This window comes from Microtus pennsylvanicus, chromosome 7 (assembly GCF_037038515.1).
Source record: "Microtus pennsylvanicus isolate mMicPen1 chromosome 7, mMicPen1.hap1, whole genome shotgun sequence".
NCBI classification, from domain to species: Eukaryota; Metazoa; Chordata; class Mammalia; order Rodentia; family Cricetidae; genus Microtus; species Microtus pennsylvanicus.
The window spans coordinates 99,206,479-99,233,201 of NC_134585.1; the positions used below are offsets into that span (position 1 = coordinate 99,206,479).

At 40.8% G+C, this 26,723-nt stretch overlaps 1 protein-coding gene across 1 annotated transcript in view; it reads left to right on the forward strand.

Moving 5' to 3' along the window:
• Positions 1–6,188: 6,188 nt before the first annotated feature.
• Positions 6,189–26,723, forward strand: part of Snx7 (sorting nexin 7) — a 77,442-nt gene continuing 56,907 nt past the window's right edge. The window contains exons 1-2 of the mRNA XM_075981505.1: positions 6,189–6,400; positions 26,519–26,701. Coding sequence (XP_075837620.1) covers positions 6,239–6,400; positions 26,519–26,701 — 345 coding nt within the window. The 5' untranslated portion in view covers positions 6,189–6,238. The remainder of the gene's footprint in view (positions 6,401–26,518; positions 26,702–26,723) is intronic.

Below are 26,723 nucleotides of genomic sequence, written 5' to 3' on the forward strand. Positions count from 1 at the left end.
TACTCAATTTTAAAGATATTTCACATTTTTATATATTTTTAATAGCAGCAATTCTCCTTATAAGTAATAATTTTCAGATTACTATAACAAAAATACTATGAACTGTATGGTTAATAAGCAACAGAAATTTACTTTTCAGAGTTCTAGATTTCAAATCAAGGTGTTGGCAGATGGAGTATCTAACAACGGCCAACTTATTAATTAATGAACCCTCAGGAGAGGGCCGCTTTCAGAAATACAGACAGATGAGTATGTGTCTCTACACAACACCAAAGCTTAATAAATGGTAATAAATTCACAAGCCTATCTTTTGTTGCCTTTAATTTATCAATTACTTTTGATTTAATGTGGTAAACATGACCACTGGCAGTCAGAGGCTCTTCTATTCCAATCTTAATTACTAACATTAACTTTCAGATTGCATGCTACAATTCAGGAGATATGAACACATGAGCACACACACATACACACCATGCATATGTGTTATAGAATGGCAGTGAAAAGATTAAAAATGTTTCAGGATTCAAAGAACTTATACCAAGGCATAGAATCAATACAAATGCATAGAGAGTCAAGGGTATTGTATCTTGGAAACAGGATGGTGAATGACAGAAGTCAGTCACAAAAGACCACAATGTCCTTCATTCTTCTTATGTGAACAGTGGGAAGATCTAGAGATGTATTCGTTAGTTTAGTAGTTCTAGGGCCTGAGCCTGGGGTACCTGAGAGTGAATGCTAGGGTGGGCAAATCTTTCCTCTGAGCGTGATTAAGATGTTCTACCGTTTACTTTGTTGATGACTGTATGACCAATGATTGTAAGACCCTGACTTAAGCATTTTAAATAGTTACATCACACAATGTACAAATTAAACCTCAAGAAAGATATTTTTTTAAAAAGAACTGTTTTAAGAAATGGTCCTCCGTATCTAAGAGAGCCTTCTTTCAAGGCTATCATCAAATGTAAAGCAACACCTTCCTCAGCAAAACATTTTGTAAGAATCATTTTTGCCAAGTTTAAGTAAAGAGAATATCTTCAGGGTCACTGCAGATAGGCTGGGCTCTGAATGGAATTCTGAGGTAACAGTGTTCGGACTAATACTTTTGTCTTTGGAAAGACAAGACTATGAGATGAGGAGGCTAGAAAACAATGGAAAACTTGTTTTTAGTTTTTTTTTAAAAAAAACAAACTTTAGAAGAAAATTTGACAATATTAGGCTGTTATAAAACCAGTCCATAAAATTTATAGAAGTAATTGGGTAACATTTGTTGAACAATAACCAACTGTGTCTAGACGTCACCCTCCCTCTGTGTTTTCTGTCATGTCATATAAGAAATTTGCTTCAAGTTCTGACCGATGATCATTTCTAGTCTCTGTATTTGGTGGCAGGGTTAAGACAGTAGCAGGCTACTTAGGTTATGAAATTACAAGCATAGTCCATACTTGTTGTGTTTTGCTAAGTTAAAGATGTTTAAAATCATACTTGTTTATTATTTCATAGTAATTTTATTTGTTCCAAAAAATGACAAAGCACTTGTAATTTCCAGTGTACTATAATACTAAGGAAAACATTTTTGAAAACATAAACATATATTTTAGTAAAAACTGAATCGCTTAGGACGCTAAATGCAATTATAGGGCAACTGTGGCAGCCTGATACTATTACTTAAGTCAGTAACGCCAGCAGTAAAAGTAATAAAACAATTAAGATTTAGATAGATACTTAGTTCTTGTATATTAGTTGCTTTGATCTTCATAACCTTTGAAGTATCTATTATTAACTACCCCGACTTTGCTGGTGAGAAAATTGAAGTTAATAATTTGAAATGTATGCCTGAGTTCTCAAAGCCAGTAAGAAATTCCATGTAAAGAACTGTGTACTTTCAGATAATTGGGTAATAATCACAGCCTTGAGGTCATAGCCCCTGTATTAGCTTGTCTTTGCCTCATGTTAAGCACCTAGAATTAACTGCTTAAAGGTTACAACTGTCATTTGTGCTATTAAAAACATTTTTGACTCACTGCCTACTGAACATATAGTGAGGCTGTACCTCATGGCCTTCTTTTGACTGAGTAGCATCATGAGGTGCTGGCCAGTGATTTGTGACCAAACCAACACAAATAATAGCAACAGCAATAGTAATGATATCGGGTTTCTCCTGAGCCAAAATAGAAAACAACAAAACACACTTTAGTGTGTGATGAGGGATACTGTGAAAATGTCACTCCCGCTCTCGTTGGTCTGCCATGGGTCTATGTGTTCCACCCACATGAAGTCAGGTCAGCTTCCTGTATCCTTATGTAATGGTACATATTGAGTTTCCTGGAAACCTGCACAGCCCAGGATCACTCTTCACTAAGCCAGACCACATTTTGTTCTGTGTAATGTCCCAGCTATGGAATATATGATGAGCTGATTCCTTCGTTTGTGAGCCCACGATGACTTCTTATGCTGTTAAATGTGCTTCTTGGTCACATGCAATGGTGTATGCAATGCTTATATTGAGGCTGCTTAAGAAGTTCTCTGTACTATTCATAGTGCTGTCAGCAGAAATATTGATGGCAAGGACAGCACTTTCATACCTGGAATGTGTGCATTTTAGTGAGGATGAAACTCAACCCAGTCCTTAAGTACAGAAGTTCAATATCTGCCTGATGCCAGATTAAAGTGCTGGCTTATGTCTTATAATTGTGTTCCTGGCTTGGTAGCATGTTGCTACAAGGAGGGTGTTGTTGACAGAGGCTTCTGTCCTGCCTAGTTCCGCAGCCATTCAGTCCCAAAGAAACACACAGAGGCCTACATTAATTAAAAACTGGTTGGCCTATTAACTGAGGCTTTTTTATTAACTAACTCTCACATCTTACATTAACCTATAATTCTTGTCTGTGTTAGCCAAGTGGCTAGGTACCTTTTATCAGTGAGGCATTCTCATCATGCTTCCTTTGTGTCCCAGTGAGGACTGCAGAATGAGCCTTTCCTCTTCCCAGAATTCTCCTGCTCTGGTCACCCAGCCTATACTTCCTGCTAGGCTATTGGTCAGTCAGCATTTTATTAAACCAATACAAGTGACAAATCTTTACGAGGTACAAGACCATTGCCCCACAGTGGGGTGTCATTACTGGTCTGTGTTTCTGGCAGATTAGATAGCAACAGTAGATTCAGGCAGGTGAACATTGGTGAAGGAACGCCTATATTAATGACCTGTGCATGAGCTCTGTCATAGGAGAATTATCCTGGAAGGCATGATTCTGTCTGCCTCATGTGTGAGTCACCTTTGCAATATGCACTCCCGTGGGATGTTTCACATTCCAAAATATCGTAGACCATGGTCATTCTGAAAAGTCTATCTGTATGCTTCCTTCAGATCTTTCACCAAAGTGTCTTTCCATTCCTTGGCAATTCAACCCAAACATTTGCAACTAGCCATGAATTGACCTAGATTTGTATCTCTAGGCCTGTCTCTTTCTAGGCAGAGTCTACAACCAAATGTCATACTAGAAGCTTTGCCTCCTAGGAGGGTTGGCCTTCATCAATGTCCTCAGATTTACCCCTACCTGGGACATCTATTCTTTTGTCCTCTTTCAAGTGGTATTAACCTATTATGAAGGATATCGATCATGCTAATAGTCCAGGAAACAAAGGGACAAGACAGAGGCGGTGCCTTCATTACCGTACCATGTACTGAAAATTTTGGACCTTCTTAATTTAAAGGCTTTTAGTACTAAGTAAGAATCTTTCTATTAAAGAATCCTGCGTTGGTCATTTCTAATGGGAAGCAGAGTTTTCAGGAGTCAAATGTAGCAGATACAGAGTGATGTACGTAATGGACAGACTTCCGAGGCTTTCCTCATTTTCAGGGCTGGCAACTGTAGTCCTGGGTACCTGAGGTACAGCTGATTTGTATTTTGCATTATGGTGGGGTTAAGTATAAGAAGAAAGGTGGTTTGGCTGTTGGATGATGAACTAGAGTAGAATTCTCTTATTTTCTTTTTCTGTCCTCCTCTTCATCCTTGATGATAAGGATCAACAGGAAATTTCTAGGTTTAGAAAATTCTCTGCCTTGGGAAACTTCATGATGCCTGGTGATTGGGCAAAGCAAGAGACACGAAGAGACAGAACTGTGGGGACATTTTTATGACAATTGTAGGGATGTTCTCCAAAATAGCACAGTGCTGATGTCAGGAACATCAGTGTCCATAGCAACAAGTGAAGGTGGTTTGGCATCTCAAAAATCAGGCAACAGCGAGAACACGGCATATTTTAGGCTGTGCTCTGAACTGTTTATCTGCTGATTGTTCTAAGTGACCTGAGCCTGTATTCTGAGTTCTCTGGACAATTAGGTGACACACAGCACAGTATCGTTAAGAGTTTCCTGATTCAAGCTGGCCAGTGTTGGAACATGCCTTAATTCCCAGCTCTCTGGAGGCTGAGAGTGCAGACCTGAGTTCAAGGCCATTTTGGTCTTAGGAGTGAATTCCTCGAGGACAGCCAAGGCTACACCAAGAAACCCTGTCACACAAACAAACAAACAAACAAACAAACAAACAAAACAGAGTTTCCTGGCTCAAGCTGGCCAGTGTCGGAACTCGCCTCAATTCCCAGCACTCCCTAGGCGGAGATCGGAATTCAAGGCCATCCTGGCCTCCGTGGTGAAGGAAAGCCAACGCGAAGAAACCCTATCTCAAAAAACAAACAAACAAATAGAGTTTCCTGGTTCAAAGTTTGCAAATTATAGACTTCAGTGTCCCTCCATAGCCACAATGAGTTTATAGAAGGAAACATAATTTTTTTAATAACTTGCATTCTTTGTGGAGCTCAGTAAAGAGTCATTTCGAATCAGTGTGCCTGGTAATGTGCTTTACTAATTATTTCACGATTCTCAAACTAAAATCTTAGCGTTCAGTTCCTAAGGAATACAAAACACGTGTGTGAAATACACACACAATCTGTATGAAAATACCAAGAAGAAATTGGGACCAGACAGGCACTTCCCAAGTCTTACTGAAATTGATGAGACCCTAAATATCTCTGGGGTAAAACAGAGTATCTGGGGGACAGAAACCATAAAGTCCAGAATCCAATTTGTGCATTTAAATGGTCAGTGACTGAGCTGAAAGATACTTGGGCATATCCTGAAACAAACAGGAGGTCCTCAAATAGTCAAAAAAGAATACATTGAGGAATTGTCTCATCATCAGAAATAAAAAGATATTTAAATTCCTTTTATCTATGTTGCCCCTTCCTATTTTTCTATGTGTATTTTCCAACCTGGGTTTCCCTGTGCTAAAATCAGCTGACCTCAAGCTGGAAGTCTTCTCGCCTCAGCCTACCCTTGCTAAAACCCCAGGCATACACCACCGTGTCCGGCTCTTAAATTAACCTTCATTCACTCACACATTTAAAGAAAGAAGAAAAACGGCTAGACTGAGAAGTACAAATTTAAAAAAAATTAAAGCTAGTTCTAGCGTATATCAATTTGCATTCAATTTTTTCATTCAGTTTGGATCTATAAAAATAAGTAATGAAAAGCAATGAACAAAAAGCTAGTTTCAGCTTTGCACGGACTGTTAGGAAAAGCATGCAAGATGGTTTCTCCGTGCAATACCCAGGCCTGCTGGCAGGCAGTCCTTGGCTCTTGGAAACATTAACTTCAGGAAGACTTCTAGGAGAAAGCTACATTTGAAAGTAACTCAAAATAATTTTTTAGTCTTAGTTTCCTTGACAGTAAAATAACCACAAGGTCCAACCACTGGGTCAAAAAAAAAAATCAATCAAAACCCAGGGGGTTCTAGTGTTTTTAATTTTTGCATTAGTCTCTATAAAGACAGACTCGGAAGGGGAAAAAAAAAATCACAACCAAGGAAAAAGGCACTTTTAGGTACTGGAAATAAACCTGGGTCAGTTCGTTGTGCGTCCAGATCCTGCCACCTCACAAATCTGGTGGCCCTTAGCTGTATCAGAGCGAGAACGCAACCTCCTGTCCTCGGGACTGCAATGCCCACTCCGGTGGGGCTTCCTAGATTTGGAATCTCAAGCCGGGGAGCGACCTGGGACCAGGTCGGTTAAGCTGCTGCCCGCCCTGGCTTTGCGCCACGGTCTCTCGCAGTTCCGCGTCTGCGCACGGCCGAGGGGCAGGAGCTGGGCCGGCCGGGGAGGTGCAGGGCGCCACGGGAGCCAATGGGCGCGCAGGGGGGGAGCCGGGCTGGCTGCGGCGGCCGGCGGGGCTCGCACTGCCGGGATGGACGGCGAGCGCCTGGCGTCGGGTTCCTCGGAGCTGGCGGTCGGTGAGAGCCCGCGGGGCGGCGCCCCCATCCCGGGTGGCAGCGGGTCCTGCAGCCTGCTGCAGGCCGACGTGCTGGATCTGGACGAGGATGAGGACGACTTGGAGGTGTTCAGTAAGGTGAGGGCAGGGGACGTAGCCGCGGCTGTGGCGGGAGCGGCGCGTCCAGGGAAAGTTCCAGGGTGACTCAACTCCGTGTCGGATCCGGAGCTGGAGATAGTAGTACACCCAGCCTCAACCAGCCACTCCCTTCTCCGCACTTTGACCTTCTCAGAGGCATGGCAAAGGCTTATGGAGTCTCAAAAGTTCTGATTTTTTTACCCCCTTACTCTTCCCGGCTTTCCTTCCTTGACAGAGGCATCCCAAATCATGCATGGGCGTGTGGCCCGAAACTGCTCCTCCTCCAGGCTTCTTGATAATCCTGGAGTCTGGGAGAGCATTTCTTTACTGAAGGAAAGTGATTTTTGGTTTGCTGTTGTTACGCAGGAATGGGAAAGTAGGGTCACACCCTAAGAGAGTCTGGAATCCTGTGACCATTAGGTGTGGAAATCCTTTCACAGGAGAAAGCCTGGCCTTCACTACAGGCGGAGCTGAAGAATTTTATTGAGGGTGGAGGAGTGGTGCAGTTAACTCTGGTCCAAACCCCAGATGCAGTCTGCATATTTCCTTCCCATTTGCTTGGGAATCTAGCCTCAGAGGCGCTTTCTGGGTAGTGTTATAATTGGACAAAAGGGAACTTATGGGCATTAGTGGTTGACTTGGGTGCCTGCGGCCTGAAACTTGCACTTTCTGAAAGTTCCAAGCAAAAATACCTTTCCTGTGGCGCAATCCAGTATCGCAGCAGTTTCTCAGAGGTGCCATGAAGGGGGGGGGGGGGGGGGGGGACTTGAACTCAGTAGGAATATCGTTATCAGTGACTGCAGCATCTGCGACCTGGGTTACCTTGAGATGTTAAAACGGCCCACCTGCTTAACAACCGGCAAACAGAAGTTAGTGCTTAACCAGTGTACTTGGACTCCAGTGCTGAACTCACAAACTTCATTTTGCACCCTTTAGAGCCTACAGAGTGGTTCACCCAGTTGTCTTCTCCGTGGGCGTCGTATCACGGTTTTTGTACTCGGCTTTTCTTTTTATTTAACTATAAAAGTAGAATTGATTCATGGTTAGTTTCAATACTGCTTTAGAATTTTATTTTATTTTTTATTTGTTTGTCTGTGTGTGCACGCATGTGTGTGTGTGTGTGTGTGTGTGTGTGTGTGTGTGTGTTTGTGCCCTGGTGCACAGGTGATGATCAGAGCATTGCCTGCATTCTGCCCTCTCCTTCTATCATGTGCGCTCTGGGGGATTGAACCCAGGTCCCCAGGCCCTGCAGCAAGCAACTCTCTCTACTGAGCCATTCAGTGACTCAATACTTCCTCTCCCCATTACCCACATACTTCATGTTCAGATTAGTGTGGAACTTACAGAATTGAGGGAGAAGTGTTGGGATTGGAGGTTATATATCAAAATCTGGAATTGCTGTAAACTTTCCAGGTAGCCTCTTCTCTTAAATTCTGTCCCTTAGGCCTCCCTGGAGAAGCCATGTCTCAGTGAATTCCTGGGGTCCAAGATGACTCTGAGATGGTCTGAGATCGAGGAGCTGTTCAATTGCTTGGGTCTGTGGAATGTTTGGGATAGCTGGAGTCATAGATGTTCCTGGTGAGAAGGAAATGCCAGGTTGCCTATGAATGGGCCTTAAGCAGTTTCAGAACAAGGCCACCCCTCAAGATTCTAGTCATTTGCCAGATTTCGTTGTAGAGGTTATGGCTGGGAGTCATACACTCCTCTCCTTGTAATACTGTCCTTCTGGTTTTGTATTCTTTTAAAAAGATGAGTTTCCAAAGTTTCCAAAGGTGGTGGCACATGCCTTTAATCCCAGCTCTCAGGAAGCATTCATGCAATCTCGGTGAGTTCAAGGCCAGCCTTGTCTACTAGACCTAGTTCTAGGACAGGCTCCAAAGCTACGGAGAAACCCTGTCTTGAAAAACCAAAAAGAAGAATTGTTTCAGACTTGTACATGTGTACCAAGCCCTACTTGCTGCTTCGTAACTTCATGTACTTGCTGCTTAGAGAAAGGTAAGAACTATGCCTTAGAAGGTGAAAGTGTGTAATACTGGTTAAAGTCTAAAGAAATTACCATGCTGAAAAAGCATTTAGTTACTCTACTTCCATGCTTATTCCAAGGGGTTAAAACTTTCAACCATTAACCACAATTGGACAAGCATAATCATGAAAGATTCCACTGGACCCATTCTTGGCAATGTTCCTCACCAGCCTTTCTCTCTGGAGCTCTGCTACTGTTTAGCCTACTCCACTATGGGGTCTGCCCAGTACTTGTGAAGCCAACTCTCAGTGCCCCTTACTACTGGCGACATTCACAATTAGAGTCACCTTTTCTCCTTAGAGTGTTTGTGAATATATGTCCCTTCTGGAGTCAACCCAAAGAATAAGAACTTTGACTGACTAAAACATTTTCTCCCAGAAAAAGCATGTTTTGTTTTTTCTCTCTTCAACATTCAATATCTGTTTCTTTCCCTCACGGTCTTGAAGCCTAGATGGCAAGATAGGAAAAACACTAAGTGGCAACATAAACCAGGAGGAACAGTAAAAAAAAATCAAAGTGAGGCCTATTGAGTTTTCAAGAACTCACCAAGGAGTAATTGATCCCCTGTTAGAAAAAAAAAAAAACATGGGAAATGCAGCAAGTATTGATTTTAAAAAGTAACTACTATTTTTTTTTTTTTTGGAAAAGAAATCAGAGAACATAAACAACAGCACAAGGAAATAAAGGAGAAGGGAAAAAGGATGCAAATGACAGCAATCATGTAAAAATTGCCTTAGAACCTGCTCACAAGGAGATGAAAGAGAAATATTAACAACAAGAAAAGAGGCCAATTCTCTTTCCTTTGCATAGATAGACCTGTGTTATATGTGTGTTGTCTGTCCATTCATGTTCATATGTGTATGTGTACATGGGGACCTGAGGTTGACACCAGATGTATTTCTTCTTCATGTTCCACCATGTGAGTTGAAACATGGTCACTTACAGAGCCCAGAACTGGCATCTGGATACTCAGCTTCCTTCAGTGAGTACCTTTCTCTGTCTCCCATGTTGGAGTTAACAGGCAGGCCACTGCCCATTCAACCCTGCCCCTTTGGTTCTGGGGATCAGAATTCTAGTTGCTCATGGAGTGTAGCAAGCACTTTACTGTAAATGCCAGTTTGAATTGTCCACTTTTATGGGGGAAATTCACCCTTAAAAAGTTTCTGAAAATAATAATACACATAAACTGCTCATATCTTTATTATACACTATCACATCTAGTTATTTTTGAGAAGTGTAACTAGTAGCTCTAAATGCAATTAATTAAAAATGTTTTTTAAAAAATAATAGTCCAGAGCCAAAGAGTGGTTAAGAGTGCTTGGTGCTCTGGCAGAGGACCTAAGGTCAGTTCCTAGCACCCATGTGGGGCAGCTCACAGCCACCTGGAACTCCTGGAAATCCTGGCTTCCTGCACACTTTTGCATCTAAACATGCACAGACACACCTGTATTCATATGGATTAAAAATAAATTAAGTCTTTAAAGATAGACCATAAAGTGATTCTGAAAGATAAGGATTGGGAGAAGACTTGTTTTCAGTCTTTAGCAAGGTCGTGGAATGGATCATTTTGTGTTTTGTTTATAAATTTTGGAAAGAGATGATTAGTAGAAGAAGTCAATATGTCTCATGTAAATATGGAAATGTTAAGATTATTTATGATGAAACAGAAGTTTAGTAACAGACATGTTTATTTTTAAGTTTGAGTTTGAAGGAATGCACATTCTTCTAGAAGTTATTTCTGAAAGATGATAGGTTATACATTTAGATAGTCAACCTTTTCATTACGATTATAGAATTTTTAAAGCTAAATCACTTTATGAATAAGAGTTTCCCTACCACAGGATGCTAGAGGCTGAGGGCCATGCTTTGGTTATGAGCTCAGCTGTGGAGAAGACCTCCTGTGAATGGCATCATATGGATGAATTATAGCGGAAGGAGGGAACTATCACATTATCAGACAGGAAGCCAGAGGGACCAGGAGAGGCCCCAGTCTTGTTTTCTGTTTAAGACCCTCTTGAAAGAACCGAGTCAGGGTCCCATGAGTACTCCTTTAAACCTAAGGCTCTTCCAGTAGATCCAACCTTCTATGGGATCTGTGAAAGCACACACTGAAGGAAGTTCCTCAGACCATATTAAAACCACAGCAGTGACAGAAGGACGTGCTATACTAGCCAGCATGTCTATCAATTATTTAGAAGATACTTGAAATACCTACATACATACATACATATATATGGAAATCTATATATTTTATGTTTCTTTCCCAGTCTTTGTTTTGTGTTAGATGATCTATCAGTCATTACCCTGATAAAATCAGAATTTTCTTTAATACTTTAAGTGCAATATTAATGCAGGAATTATTTATAGAACTTATAGTTTATATTAAGGAACAAGCAAAGTCCAATGAAGCACTTAAAATCCGATAGCATCAAAAAGCCATTAGCATTGTTCTGCTCGAAAGGAATGAGGTATAGAAACTGTTGAAGGCTGGAGTTGTGTAGGAAGTGCCAGATGAACTTACAAAGCAACACAGCTCGTGCCAGCAGGGTTGTAGCATGGAAGGGAGACCACATGGAGCATGCTTTCTTAGTTTCCCTGTACCTTCCCTGGAGAGCATGCTTAAGGGTCCCCAAGGGAAGCTGCCAAGGTGACATCATGGTAGGGTCAAGCTTTCTAACATACACTCATCATAGATGGAGCCTGAGGTGGAAAACGAAGGATGACTTGGTTCGATTGTACACAGTATTAAAGGTAGAGAGTAGCTTCAGATAAAGAAAACCACTCTGTATCTCCCTTTTCACGTGTTCCTTTTTGGTGCGACCTACCACCCGTCTGTCAGGCTATGGGATCTATGCCTCTTTAATGGAACCTAGAGGTGGGGTATGTGACCATCTTGATGAATACGGTATGATGGAAATGATGCTGCCCTGGCCAGTTCATAGATGGAAACACTGAGTCCTCTTCTGCCAGTGGGGCACTGTCTGCTTTTCAATGCTATCTTGTCAGAAACACGGGATAAGGCCTCCAATTGGGGAGATTACACTGAGGTCATTATAAGTGAAAATACAGCCCAAGGCATAATCTTACTGGTTAGGACCAGAGGCAACCTCCATTTGCCTGTATTTGAAATCCTGGCTCCACTAATCAGAAAATTAGAAAATTGTTTCATGGAGAAAGCCATTTGATGGCAATGACCCAGATGAGGAGAAACAGTAAATATGAGGATTTGATAAATGTCTCTGCTCCTCTTTTCCTAAGGCCTGCTTCTGTATTGTGGCTCAGAGAGATGCCAGCAGAGGGGAGGAGAGAGGGAGGGAGGGAGGAAAGGGGAGGGAATGAGTGACTATAGAACCAATCTAAGACTATTTATAGTCCACCCACTGGAAGTCCCACTCGGTGCTATCACAGCTCTCTTTTATGTGAAGTGCTCTTGTATAGTCTTCTTGAAGTGAAGGATGGAAAGAGAAGGGTGCAACCCCAGGTTCTCTGTTTGAGTGAGCACATGTGATCACTTATAATATCAAAGGAAGAAACTTCAGACTAAGTTGCAAGAGAACATTTTATTGGACTGTTTTATGGGTACGCATTGCATATGGGTCTTGGTACCTGGAAGATCAATACACACAAATGCCACAGTGCTGCATCTAAACAATTGTTGCTTCTCCAAGGTAGCCAGGAGTATTGACAATGCTATAACCTGAACTGTCTGTGCCTTGTCTGAGGATATTCCACGCCCCCTTCTTTGACAGGGCTGTTGGGAGGTGTTGAAAGACTGCCAGGAATGGCAGAGAAATGCTTTCTCATTGCTAAATGCGGATGTTGTAGCTATTCTATAGGAAGCTGTATTAAGGGAGAGATTAAGAAGCTGTTGAGAGTAAGTTGGAAATCAATATCATCACCTTCTGTTGACACTGGAGCTGACAACTTTTGTCACATAGTTTTGTGGGTGTGTGTCCATCTCACTGAGGTTGTGTTTGGGTGGCCATGGCTGTAAAGAAAATCTTCAGACAAAGCAAAGCAAAGTGCTTTAGCTCAGGAAGACCTGGGTTCATTCTTTACTCTTTCTGAAGAATCACTAAAGGCTGGGTGGGTTACATGGTTGCAGTTTGAGGGGCCTGAAATCAATGAAGTTTCACTCAATTCAAAGTTGAGTTTTCTCATTGTAATTTCTGAAGTGACAAGGATTACATGGTGTCAGCCTGAGTCCTGTCACTGAAAATGTTAGTGCAAGCCAGGTGACTAACGGTACCAGAGGAAAGCAGGGTGTGATGGTTGAAATGTCCTTCTCACCAGGAAGAGGGGTTACAATGGAGTTTTATCATGCTAAATCATCTGGAAGGGCATTGGAGAAAAAAAAATCGTAAATTGATGGTCCTTCCCAATCCTTCAATTTAATGCCCATATAGAATAATATCCCTCCATGCACTAATTCTCAATGTGTCTCTTTCCAATCCGAAGGAGGATTTGTTTTGGCTCATAGTTTAGCATGGACACAGTCTGTTGGGGTGGGAAGACATAATGGTGGGAACATGAGGTGTCTGCTCTCATTTCTTTCTGCAATCAGGAAGTGCAGACCAAACGTTGTCTTTTCTATTTAATTTCCTGCCCTTTGTGTCGTTGTTGCTGAGGAATCTAGGGCACAATGCCCTGTATTTACTTTGCATTTACGCACTAATCACTTACCATATCTTTCCATATATATGAAATGGTTCTGTCAGCTCTATCCTTTCCCTTCCATTTTTCATGCCTGTGTGTATACATGTTTTTCGCATGTGTATAAGTGTGCACATGTTGTGTGTGTGTGTGTGTGCGTGCGTGCGTGTGTGTGTGTGTGTGTGTGTGTGTGTGTGTGTGTAAGCCCGAGGTTGATTCTGGGAACAATCCTTGATTGCTCTTCCACCTATTCCTTGAGATAGGGGCTCTCAATCTAACCCAGAGCTCACTGATATGGCTACTCTTGCTCACCAGTTCACTTTGGGAACTAACCTATCTCTGTTGAGGTTACAGTTGGGCTTCCATGCCCACCCTGTATTTATGTGGGTTCTGGGATCTGAATTCCAGTCCTCTCACTTAATCCCTGAGCCAAGCATGCCTCAAGCCTGGTTTTGTCTTTCTGCTTTTAGAATTCATGCTGCTTTGGGCTCTCTCTGCCCCATCTGAGTGGTTACTTACACGGTAATCTCTAAGAATAATTGATAGAGCCCGAGGGTGTTTACTGTCCTCATCTTCTCCTGTCTTCTGTAAGTGTGCTTGCATACCTAGGTGGGCAGTGAGCTTTCTGGTCAAGGTTCTTGGTGATCAGGACATGCATTAGTTTTGCTGTCTTCTCTTTCCCTTTAACTCAGTGTCCTGATATGGATGAGTTCCATATCTTTGGAGCTGTCTGAAATGCGGCATTTTAGAACCTCTTCCAGAAAGGATGATTCAGAAACTTCTGGAACAGGATTCTCTAATGGTGATCTAGGTCCATTTCCTTGCCACTCATGAGCTGACTCTCGTTTTTACTTACTTATAATTATTATTGGAGTAAACAAAACAGTTTCCTTCTTGGTATTTACTGTGTAACTTACAAGTACATCCTCCAAGAGTTACTCTTCTTTCCATATGTACATACATGCAGTTAATTTTCTTCTGTTCTATGCTCTCTGTGACACTGCCGTGAATGGTCAAATATCAATAAATTTTGCCATATAATTTTTCTTCTATGTAAAACTTCTATTGCTTGCCTGTTTCCAATAAGCTAAGGTTGCAGGCAGGAGAATAAGATAATTAAATACAGAATGTTTGATATTTGGTATGCATTTGTATTAGCAAATGATATGGGCCTTGACATTTTTAAATTTATAAACCCAATTATTAACAATAATTTGCTAATGATCTGGATTTCAGGCAAGGCTGTTTGCGTTATATTATTCTTTCCAATCCAGATACTAAACTAAGCAGACGAAAAACAAATTAGTCTTAATCAGTGTTGAGTAATCGTTGCCAGATGACAGAGAGCTGGGTTGTGCCTAGATCCTGGATAAAAATCCCCTCTTGGACTGTACTGGCTTTGGGGGAGCCTAGGCAGTTTGGATGCTCACTTTACTAGACCTGGATGGATGTGGGTGGTCCTTGGACTTCCCACAGGTCAGGGAACCCTGATGGCTCTTCAAGCTGGTGAGGGAGGGGGACTTGATCACTGGATGGGGAGGGAAATGGGAGGCGGTGACGGGGAGGAGACAGAAATCTTTAATTAATAAATAAATCAATAAATAAATTTAAAAAAAAGAAAAAAATCCCCTCTTGGTGGTGTATGAGAAGAGACGAAGGCAAGGTGTATAAATGGCAGGAGAATCATCAACACACTCTCTGTTCTTGAGAAAGTAAGTCACTAGCACCTGACTCAGATCGTTAGAAGGCTGGAAGGCAACTCTTAAAGCAAGGAGTGAAATGGTAAGGGATGGATAGGATGCAGAGTAAATCTGAAGGCTAGGAAAGCAGGCGCGGAAAAGGGCAGAGACTCCACAGGGACGCTTCCTTTGTGAGACACAAGGGTTTGTTTGTTTCTATCTTCTTGCTCCAGAACAATAGAGATTATTACATATATTTTGATAAGCTGTCAACAACATTGTTTAGACTCCAAAGTCTAAAAAGAATATCTTATTTTCTGTAGTTTTCTGTTTTTATCCTTGAGGGACTTAATGATGTCCCCTGGCACATCTCTGAAGTGACAACTTGTTTCATTGTTTCCAAGTGGCTAGAGTGATTATGAGGAAACTCAGAATTCCATGTGTCTGTTTGTGCTATGTTCTTTCCGAAGAAAATGCACAAGTAAACATTAAGGATTGACATAATCACCTGAGAGATATACTTTAAGGCTTCCCTATAAGTTGGTGAAGAATCATATCATGAAAATAAGTTGCCTGTTTTAAGCAGAATATTTGATTAACTCTGATAGTGTATATATATTAACCATGATGGACAACACAATGTCCCCTGTAGTATAGATAATAAATGAAAGTAAGGCTATTAGCAGATTCACTAAAACACAGTAAGGTCAGAAAATTAAGCCAGTAGTATTTAACATTAAAAATAATATTTTAATACATTTTTTATTTTAAGTTTATTTATTTATTATTGTGTGTGTGTGTGCGCGCGCGCACATGGTATAGATGCCCTGGTGACCAGAAGAGGGCATCAGATCCAATAGGCTGTAGTAAACTTTGAATGTGGGCACTTTGAACTGATTTCGGAGTCTCTGCATGAGCAGTCCATGCTCTTAACTGTTGAGCCATTCTCTCGCTCAACAGTAAACATTTTTAATGTTTACTTTGGGAAGTGCTAATACTTGATATGTTACCTCTTTCCCATTAAAGGCCACATTTATTGAGGTATAATTTACATATACTAAAATTCACTCATTGTTGTGAGGGGGTTAATTTCTTAAGTCAGTTAATGGAGTGGTAAAGTCAATGTCAACTGTTCAGTACATTTTTGTGTCCCCCATAAAACTTATCATATCATCCAGCCAATTCCATCTACTAATTTACTATTATTTTTCTTCAGAGACTAATTCTTCAGATTATTTCTTATGCATAGAGCCATACCCTATATGGAATTTTATATCTGACTTCCTTTATGTGGTACGTTTGTTTTGTTGATTGAGATTTGTTTGATTGAGACAGGGTCTTTCATGCTCCTCAGCCTGGCCTTAGACTCTCAGTTCTCAGTGTTGAGATTGCAGGCTTTGATACCATGGCTAACAAAATCTATTTCAGAAGTGATTTTTTTCTATTTTTATTCATAATTTAAAATTATTTATTTTAAAGCCAGGCGGTGGTGGCGCAGGCCTTTAATCCCAGCACTCGGGAGGCAGACGCAGGCGGATCTCTGTGAGTTCGAGACCAGCCTGGTCTACAAGAGCTAGTTCCAGGACAGGCTCCAAAACCACAGAGAAACCCTGTCTCGAAAAAACAAAAACAAACAAAAAATTATTTATTTTACTACCAATTTAAATTTTTGTTAGATTTTGCTTTGTTTGAGGCAAGGTCTTATGTAACCCAACTTGACCGTGAAGTCAGAATTCTCTTTTCTCCTCAGTGCTATGCTGTAGGAAGGCTGCTTGTTCATTTCCCGGCCACCCAGACTCCCAAAATAATCACACAGAAACTTTATTATTTAAATCACTGCTTGGCCCATTAGCTCTAGCTTCTTATTTGCTAACTCTTACATCTTAATTTAACCCATCTCCATTAATCTGTGCATCACCACGAGGTCATGGCCTACCAGCAAAGTTTCAGCACATCTGTCTCCAGCATGGATTCCATGGCCCCTCTCTGACTCTACCTCCTTTCTCCCAGCATTCAGCTTAGTTTTCCCCACTTAAGTTCTATCTTGATATAGGCCAAGCCAGTTTCTTTATTCATTAATGGTTATCAAAGCATACAGAGGGGAATCCACATCAGGGCTAGAATCACAGTCCTGTGCCGTCATTCCCAGCCACATAGGTATTTTTTATTGTTGTGATATAAATGATACTCATTTGAATGTGAGTGTGTGTGTGTGTTTATTGATTTTTATTGAGCTCTACATTTTTCTCTGCTCCCCTCCCTGGCTCCCCCCTCGCCTTCAACCCTCTCCTAAGGTCCCCATGCTCTCAATTTACTCAGGAGATCTTGTCTTTTTCTACTACCTATGTAGATTAGATCTATGTATATCTTTCTTAAGGTCCTCATTGTTTAGATTCTCTGGAATTGTGATTTGTGGGCTGGTTTTCTTTCCTTTATGTTTAAAAACCAGCTATGAGTGAATACATGTGATAATTGTTTTTCTGGGTCTGGGTTATCTCAAAGAAAACAGCTTCATTGTTTAAAATGAAATCTGAACAATATAAAGTGTGTTTCAAATTAAAATGGAAACCTTGCTGTTTGTGAGCTGAAAGCATATCAGATTCTTGGCTGATGGGCTGATGGGTCTTTAGAATCAGAAAAAGAAACAAGGAACCCTGCTTGTTTTTCTTGTCAGAGACTGAGCCAGTCAAATGTGGACCCCAGTTTTAACTCCTTGAGCATTTTCTGTTTTCACTAGGGCGTACCATAGCTCAGCACAAGTCTCAGGGATTTTCTTACAATAAGCACTTATTTCTTGCTTGTGGCCCTGTCTGTCAAGGCTGAACTGGCCCTCCAATAGGCTTTGAGTCTGCCCCATAACGCCTCTTCATTTTCAGTCCATGTTATGACAGTGACTGATAACTGGAACACGCTGTCCTTGAGTCAGAGGGAAAAGCACACGAACACTGATGGAAACGGGCCATGGATCTGCAATCTTTTGTTCAGATGCATCCCAGAGTCCAAAGCAAGTCTCTGGTCAGGCTCCTTGGTTGATCTTCCACAAAAAGGAATTACAGATTGCCTGGTGTTTAACAAGTGCATAGTCCTCTCACAGGATGAAGCCCGCAACCTCTAACTGTGGTCCTGTTGAAAACTGTTAGGCAGTTAATACACTGGGTCTTTCTGAAGAAATAAACCCAAATCTGTAATCAAGTGTTAAGTATTTTTAAAAGGGAAAATTTCCCAATAGGTAATACATCACGGAAGTGTAATTGAGGTTAAGTGTAACCGCACTGGTTTCATGATTAACTGCATCCGATTGGCTAAGGTCCATTTACAGTCCCGGTAAGACCACACCTAAGACACAGCTCCTCAGCAGGGTCCAGCTGTGGAACTGCCAGCCACCTTGCTGGTGGATTTCAAGGACACCGTTCATTCTGGAGTACTCCCCTCACTTGCAAAGAACGACACCACAAAAATGTGGCTATCTGAGAGTCTAACCCAGTAAAACCCATTATCCACCCATCCAATCTGCTCCTTCAGTGTTTACCTTATTTATTTATTTACTTACTTACTTATTGCCTTGGCCTTAATGATCTCTTACAGTACTTCTCCTGCCTCAGTGTTGTACACAGTAACTCTTCAGAGAGCCTCCTTAAGTCCCTCCTCAAGGACAGCTTTTCAGCATCCTTCCTTCCTTCTCCTTCACCGCTTTCCCCAGAGAGGCTACTCCTTTCACTAGACCCTACTCCTTTCTTTGTTGACGTTTACTCCCGTTTTTTTGTTTGTTTTGTTTTCAGGTGTGTATAGACAGGGCATCACTAAGTACCTCAGGTGTGTTTCAAAATCAGTCTGATCCTTCCGAGGGCTGGGATTACAGGTGTATGCAACCATACACCTGTAGTTTAAAAGACAAAATAAAAGTCAACAAAGCTTATTCCCTGCATCACAGGGGAATGGTCTTGTTTTTCTAGGGATCATTAGTTTTCTCTTTATAAATATATTGATTAATTCCTTCACACTCAAGCAGGTATTATACAAACTTCTTGAGAGCAGAAGTCCCCCCAGTCTTGGCCACTGTTGCTTCTTCAACACAGTACCAGACACAAACTGGGTACTTGGTGAACATTTGGTAAATGAAATAAAACCATGAGAGTCGGTGCGCCCCACCCACTTTCTAAAGTAGTGATAATGGTCAAATCTTACTAGTTCTGTAAATTTTAGTATTACAATACAACATAACATTTGGATGGCATTCAGATCACATTTACCTACATTGGGTTGTCAGAGGGTTAAGGAAAATAAACACACACAATTACTGCTCGTACCTAGGTGGCTCGGTGTTCACCATTGTGCTTCAGATTGATGCTTTTCAGTGGTATAATCGTGTACTTTAAATTTGTAGTGAGATCTTCTAAGGGTCCTACAAGCATATTTCTATCTCTTTGCAGCTTATGTTCTTTGAAGAGTGTATATTGTGGTGATGTATTGATAGTCTCGGTGGAGATAGGACTGTGACTACTTTATTCAGTATGGGATATAGAAACGTTTTCCATGTAGTCAGAGGAGGTTCTGTGGTGATAAAATTTAGGACGTAGGATACTTTTAATTTGAAATAAGTAGAACATATATTTCTCATTCTTATTGAGAAAGATACCAAGAAGTCTGTGAATGTTTCCTAAATGCTGTACCTCATGCATAATTCCATTTTTTTGAATGAATTATTGTTTGTAGCTTGTACCAGTTTATTTAGAATGACTCAGAAATGAAAATATTGAGTGTGTCCGTTTATCTGTTGGTTTTTCTAGTATATATATATATATATATATATATATATATATATATATATATATATATGTATGTATACTAAGTCTTCCCTGAAATGATCTATAAATGTGATATCTAGGTCCTTTCCTTGGAAAATGTCTGTCAAGGCCACATTTTTGCTTAAGGGACTGTTCATAGTTTATCATGTCGTAAGTCCATTTTGCCCATGGCTGTTATGAGCACAGCCCACGCTGTGCTAGGAACCGTCCTCCCTCCACATTCTAGTTGAATGTACAGCATTGTACAGCATTGTGCCTGTAAGAGCCTTACCGTCAACCTCTTTAGAAGTTCTGCTTAGAGAATTTTTCCTGGCTTATTCTGTTTCCAGTTAGTCATCGTTGAATTCACAATTGGAAAGTTGGCTGATGTTTCGTGTGTGCATCCAATACCCCAGCCTGGCTTTCAAAAGGCTGTTTCAGGAGGCCTGTTATCATGTGCAGACTTAGCATTCCTAGTGTAAGTAGCTTTGAAATGATAGAACAGTATCTGTTACTGAGGCACACATGTGGATGCCAATCATTAAAAAGAAAAAGAAAAAAACAAAACCTAATCTGTATTTATAAATTCTATGAAAAAAAAACTGCAAAGAAAACTGGCAGACATTTTGTTCATTAACCAGGAGTGTATCTTTTTTTTTTTTTTTTGGTTTTTCGAGACAGGGTTTCTCTGTGGCTTTGGAGCCTGTCCTGGAACTAGCTCTGTAGACCAGGCTGGTCTCGAACTCACAGAGATCCGCCTGCCTCTGCCTCCCGAGTGCTGGGATTAAAGGCGTGCGCCACCATCGCCCGGCTTGGAGTGTATCTTTATCATACTTAAATGTACTATATTTTCAGGATGAATTTTGTGCTGAGAATGTAGCTAAGTGACTGATAACTTGCCTTGTATAAATAATGCCAGGGGTTCAATCTCATCACTGCAAAAATAAAAAATAAATATGAATCTAACAGAATATTCCATTGCACTTAAGATAAAGTTTACATATCAGGTAGCTATCTATATAATGTCTATAACATAAAGAAGGGTAGATATATTTGGATTCATTTTTGTAAACAATTTTTAGAACACAGGCTCACACATTCATTTATATGTTGTCTATAGCCAGTTTCATATTGTAGTGGTCAACTTCAAAAAAATAACAGAAAACAGGTATCCTAAGAATCCCCAAATGTTTACTGTTTGGTCGGTTAGTGACAAAGACAATGGATATAACACCTTCAAACACACATTGCACAATCACATTTATTAGTTATTTATTATCTTCTCCCCTCTGACCCTCCATGATTCACAATGAAATGTGACTTTCCTGAGAGTTTGCAACTGAAAAGTTGAAGGTCAGAAAAGCCTAGTAACTTGACCAGATTCACAATTATGCTCTAAGCTTGAACTGAGGTTAGCTCTGCCCAGCTGTGCAGGGTTTTCTTTTTCATGTATTATGTCAAATTCTTTTGTGTTGCTATGATATCATACCTGCGGTTGATCGATTTATAAAGAAAAAACTGATGGATGTGGAGCCTGGCTATTCCAAGATCAGAAAGCCACATCTAGCGAGGGGTCTTGACAGACATAGCAGAGCAGGTTGGCATGTGGCTGCAGATTGTAGGCGGCAAAGCTGCCATCACCCCACTTTGCAGAGAACTCATGCAGCCCCGCGAGAACTATAGAAATCTATTGGTACAGCACTGCGTGGGTTGGTGTGATGGCTCAGCAAATTAAAAGACTTTGCTGTTAGAGTCTGATGATGGAGTTCAATCCCCTGAGCTCACAGTGGAGAGAGAGAACCAGCCCCTAAAAGTTGTTCCTTGGCCTCCACACATGGACTGCAGTGTGGGGCCCCACCCCACAATAATACATTTTTATAGAGTAAGGGTGTTCGTGGTCTCCCTACTGTGGGATCCCAGGTGATAGGTGACTTATCTAAAAGACTGCAAATGAGAAATTAAACTTCAGAAAAGTCAGGATGTCATTGCCCTTCCATATTACCTACCACATTGGTAATTAAATCTCCTCATGAGCTTGGATAGAGACAAAGCACACTGGATTTATATAGCATGTTTTGTTTTCTCCAGAAGAGAAAATATGTCTAGTAAAATTATGAACAATTGTGTCAAGTAAAATTATGTCTTTGTTCAGAATTTGCTGTAGTACACGAAGCCCCAGGGAATACAACCATATCTGAGGCAGCACCGTTAAGACATTAAAAGATAAGAGAAACTGAGGAATGAATAAATGAATTGTGGTATATGTTTGCAAGGATGTATACATTACTGCGAAATGGAAATTATGTCAAACAAAATTAGAGTGTTGTGTGCTCTGTTATAGAAAACGGCAGTGGTAGTGTTCCCTCCAATCACATCTTCAGCACTCTTCCTGGGCCCGTCTCCTTTATTTTTATTATTATTATTATAAGCAGGCAGATTGGAAGGATTTGTAAATCAAAACACAGCTGGCAAGCCTAAATTTAGGCCTATCAAGATGAGTGTCCCTCTTTACAACAGCTTCTCAAACTCCTTCCACTTGACGTCGCTTTTTTTTTTTTAACCAGATGTCTCTTGGTGTGCGTGTTTCTCGTGCCTCAGCAATTTTATTCGCATGGCCTTTTCATGCCAGTATTCTGATTTATCACACTTCTCACACTGATTTCTCTTCCCTCTCTGCTTGTTAAAAAGAAAATCGTAGTTTGCGCACAGATGGCGGATGCGATTTAGCATTATCAGAGCAATTCATGTTATATTCATGAGCGATCCTGAGTGGCTTGTTAGTGGGGGATATTAGAAAGGGACACATCCCTGAGAGGTCATGGCTCACCTTTGAACGTAATTCTTTTGGTGTTTATCTTCTGAGCATTCAATTATTGACAAGGCCTCGTGGATTTTAAATTTCAGATGTGGATTTCTGTTATTTCAGTGGTACAGTTTGGGAACTAGGAGAGAGTCAGCAGCCTCCTCTGGGAATCATTACTGGAGTTGGCTATTAACCTACAAAGCAGGAAAGGGATAGGTGGTGGATGGCACCTTCTCATTGTGCCTTCCTTCCACCCTCCCTTCCATCCCCAGGCTTTCACTGTGTACAAAGGTAGGTGTAGAAACACTGTATCAGTTTGCCAGTGCTGCTATAACAAATTTTCAACAGACTGGACATGTCAACAACAGAAAATGGTGCATTCCCAGGTCTGAAGGCCACTAATTCAAGAGTAAGGCTTCCTTCTTGGGCTGTGAGGGAAGAACTTATCCCATGCCCCTCACTTGGGCTTATTCATAGCTGTCTTTGTATTTCTTCATCTTTTTCTCCACCATGTATGTTTCCCCATTTTATTGAATACAGTTTACAGAAATACCAATTATATTAGGTGTCACATTAATGAACTTATTATACTTATAAAGATTCATTTTTACTATCTTTAATTTGTGTGTAGGGTGTTGTGTGTTTAACGGGGTTGGTGGATGGAGGTGATGGTGTGGGTTCCCATGGAAATCAGAGGTGTTAAATTCTCCTGGAACTGGAGTTCCAGGCAGTTCTGAGCCACCTAATGTGGGTACTAGTGTCTGAACTCACATCTACAGGATCAGTGCAGGTACTCTAGACCGAATGAACTTATTTCAACATAATTAATTCTATAAAGACCTTGTCAGGGGTAGAGAGATAGCTCAGTTGTTCTATCTTAGTTTGATTTCCCAAAGCCCATTTTTACCAAATAGAGAGAAAGAGAAAGAAAGAAAGAAAGAAAGAAAGAAAGAAAGAAAGAAAGAAAGAGGGAGGGAGGGAGGGAGGCAAAGAGACAGGGAAGCCAGAAGAAAAGGCTAGGTCTGTTTACATGCATAGAGCCATAGAGCTAGGGGGATAAAGACAGGTCTATACCTAGGTCCTGGTGCTCCCAGGTCAGTGAGCCTAGCTTCCCTGGAGAGGTCTGAGACAAAGAGAGATGTTGTCTAAAAAAAGGTAACTAGCTCCCGAGGAACGATACCTATTGTCCTCCGTTACTCACACCTTCAAACACGTTTGTACCCCACACAAATGCATCCCCATGTACATGAGCATGCACAAGCACACAAAGACCGTCTAACCAAATAATGTCACATTCAAAGGTACTAGGTGTAGGTCTTCAACCTATGAGTCTAGAGGATTTGGGGGTGGAGGGGGTGGGGCATGATTGAAATGGAACAGAAACAGTTAAAGAACCAAGAATAACAACAGTGAAACCTGCATTAAGTCTGTGGATGATTTGGCCATTCCATAACATCGATTCAGAAGTTGCTCAAGTGTTCTCTGAAAATGAGTGGACTGTTGCTTTGGAGTAAAGACAGAATGCAAGAGATTTTAGCAATGTGCTAAGCTTTCTTCTTTATTATATATTCACGTCTTGGTTTTCTTGGTTTTGTGTGTGTGCTTTCATTGACTTGGCAGTGGAGAGGGTATTAAATATAATTCAAGAAGATATTTGTCATGAAGATCATGTCCCTTCTGCTGGCATGTCTGGGGGAAAAATTTTAAAAAAAGTAGAAAGCTCTTTTCCAATGCTTAAAAGACTGTAAGATAATGCTCATGTTTCAAAGTTGAGAGAGAAGGAAGGAAAAGGGGAAAGAACTGGTGGAGGTTGAATCCTTTGTTAGAGCATGTGTTAACCATCCATTCCCCAAACTCACCAAACACAGGAGATTAAATGGAGTAATTGCTTCTGCGTATCTTTTCAAACACTTATTTTCCTCAGTTATTTATGTCAAGGGTCATCTTTTAAGTCATGTCAGCATATTTTGTTTTCATTTTTTTTGTGGGGGAGAACAAATCTAAAACACGTTGGTTTTATTGAAGTTTTGAAAATGTTTTTGAGGGATTCGTAGTAATTTAAATCCTTCTACTGAAATCTTGTATGTTGCTGAATTCTCAGCCTGTAATTTTCTTCCTTTGCTGGATATAGAAGCATGTTTTTATGACACCACACTGTATTCAGTGGAATTATGAGCCTTCATAAGCCAACCCAGCTCCTTCCCACTCTACAAAAGGCTGCATTTTCAGCAGAGGAAATAGAACACAAAATTACGAAGTAGGTAAAAGAAGTGGGTGGTGGTGAGCAGCGTGGGTGGACACAAAGAAAGCGGGAGCAGGGGGCTGCATGCAGTGTCAGGGAAATTTAAAGGACATTTGCCTACCAAATTAAAAGTTGTCAGTTTAGAAAACTACTATTTGTATTGGAAGGTTTGTGAGGGAGATTTTTTTTTATACATACTGGTGGAGTACTTATTTGGAAGCTCTAAGTTCTCTTCATGGCTTCTTAGGATTCTGTTATGTAGCATTTCTTATTTCATTTTAGACAATTATCCTTTTTGTTGCAATACTTTTAACATTTCTCTTTAGCCATAGAAACCTTGATGAGTTGAAAAGAGAAAACTAACCAAATTCTTGTTTTGAACTTTTTGTGCAACTAGTCAGGAGATTCTCCCTATATACTTGGTTCAAATCTGCCCTGTTTATCCTTCACAAGTCTTTTTTGTGATGACAACAGCCTGCACCTTCTTATTGTTGAGAGCCATCATTATCCTTTTCTAAGCAATGATTGTGACCACATGACACCTCGTCTGCTGTTTCAGTCAAGCATTTCCTCTTGCTGGACATTTGCAGATGGATGTTCCACCTTTCTGGCTCGGATATGAGTGCTATGGGTTCAAATCCCAGTTCTTACATTTGCGTGGAGAGTTCTTTATCAACTGGGCCAACTCCCAGACCCTAACTTTTGTTTGATTTAAATTTAGACGTTTCTCTGGATTTTAGCCCAACTCCCACCTCTGTGTTCAACTTCTGGTGCTTCCAATTCCAGAACCATTTTGGAACAAGAATCAATTCCTCTTAGTTCTGTAAGGTCAAAGTGTTGATGGGTTTGGTGTCTTGGACTAACTACTCTGCTTCTACAATGGTGTTTTATTTTATTTTGTCTTTTCTCTGTCCTCTCATGTAGAAAGAAGAAAGTAAAGTGGCTAGTTAGTCATCCCCTGTGCCAGCCTCATTCTGAGGTTACTAAAGCTTACCAAAGTAAATTCCGTCTCTTAAAACTATTGAGTTATTGTATTTTCGAGATAATGTGAACATTCAAAGCAGTGGAATCTTGAAAATTTACAGCTTCTTCTTCTCTCATCATTTTTAGGTAGAATTTATGAGCAAGCATAGATTAAATGTTTCATGAATGAATAAATGAAATTCATGCCCTGGCAATACTGAAACACGCATGGGCACCCCTTATATGGCGGTTTTGTTGAAATTGTCTATATTCAGCTTCATGGCCTATGTTGATGAGGATGACTAACCAGGTGTCTTACTGAAGAGGGGACCAGATCTCATTACAAATGGTTATGAGCCACCATGTGGTTGCTGAGAATTGAGCTCAGGACCTTTGGAAGAGCAGCAGTGCTCTTAACTGCTGAGCTATGACTGTTTCATAGCCACATAAAAATAAGTACTTAGCATACATATTCAACTATGATACCAGGAGTCCTTTTTGCTGTTACTATATATTAGTGATATTGATAGTATCTCAGAAATTGAAAATTGTTACTGTTTATTTTGAAGTCAGTTTTTGTATGAGTGTGTGTGTTATATGTATTGTCTGTACATACATGTACAAATATGTGTGAATTAGTGTGCATTGTGTGTGTATATTCATATGGAGATCAGAAGTCAGCATTGGGTGATTGAATGTATTCCTTGATAGATCTCTTATTTTTCTGAGTTGGTCTCTCTCCCTGAACCTGGAATTAATCTATTCAGCTAGGATGGCTGGCCAAGGAGCCCCAGGGAATCACCTTTGTCTTTCTTCCTGGTCCTGGGATTATAGATGGGCACCATGGCACCTAGTTTTCATGTGGGTCCTGGGGATCTGAACTCGGGTCCTCACGCTTGTGTACAGGCCCTTTTCAACTGAGCCTTATCCCCAGTGCCTGGTGTTAACTTCATAAATGCTTTAATCCTTAGGATGCCTCACTAATGGACATGAACTCCTTCAGCCCTATGATGCCAACTTCCCCTTTGTCGATGATAAACCAAGTCAAGTTTGAAGATGAACCAGATCTAAAGGATCTCTTCATTACAGTTGATGCCCCTGAAAGCCATGTCACTACAATTGAAACTTTCATCACTTACAGGATCATAACCAAGGTAAATGCTGAGGGACCATTTT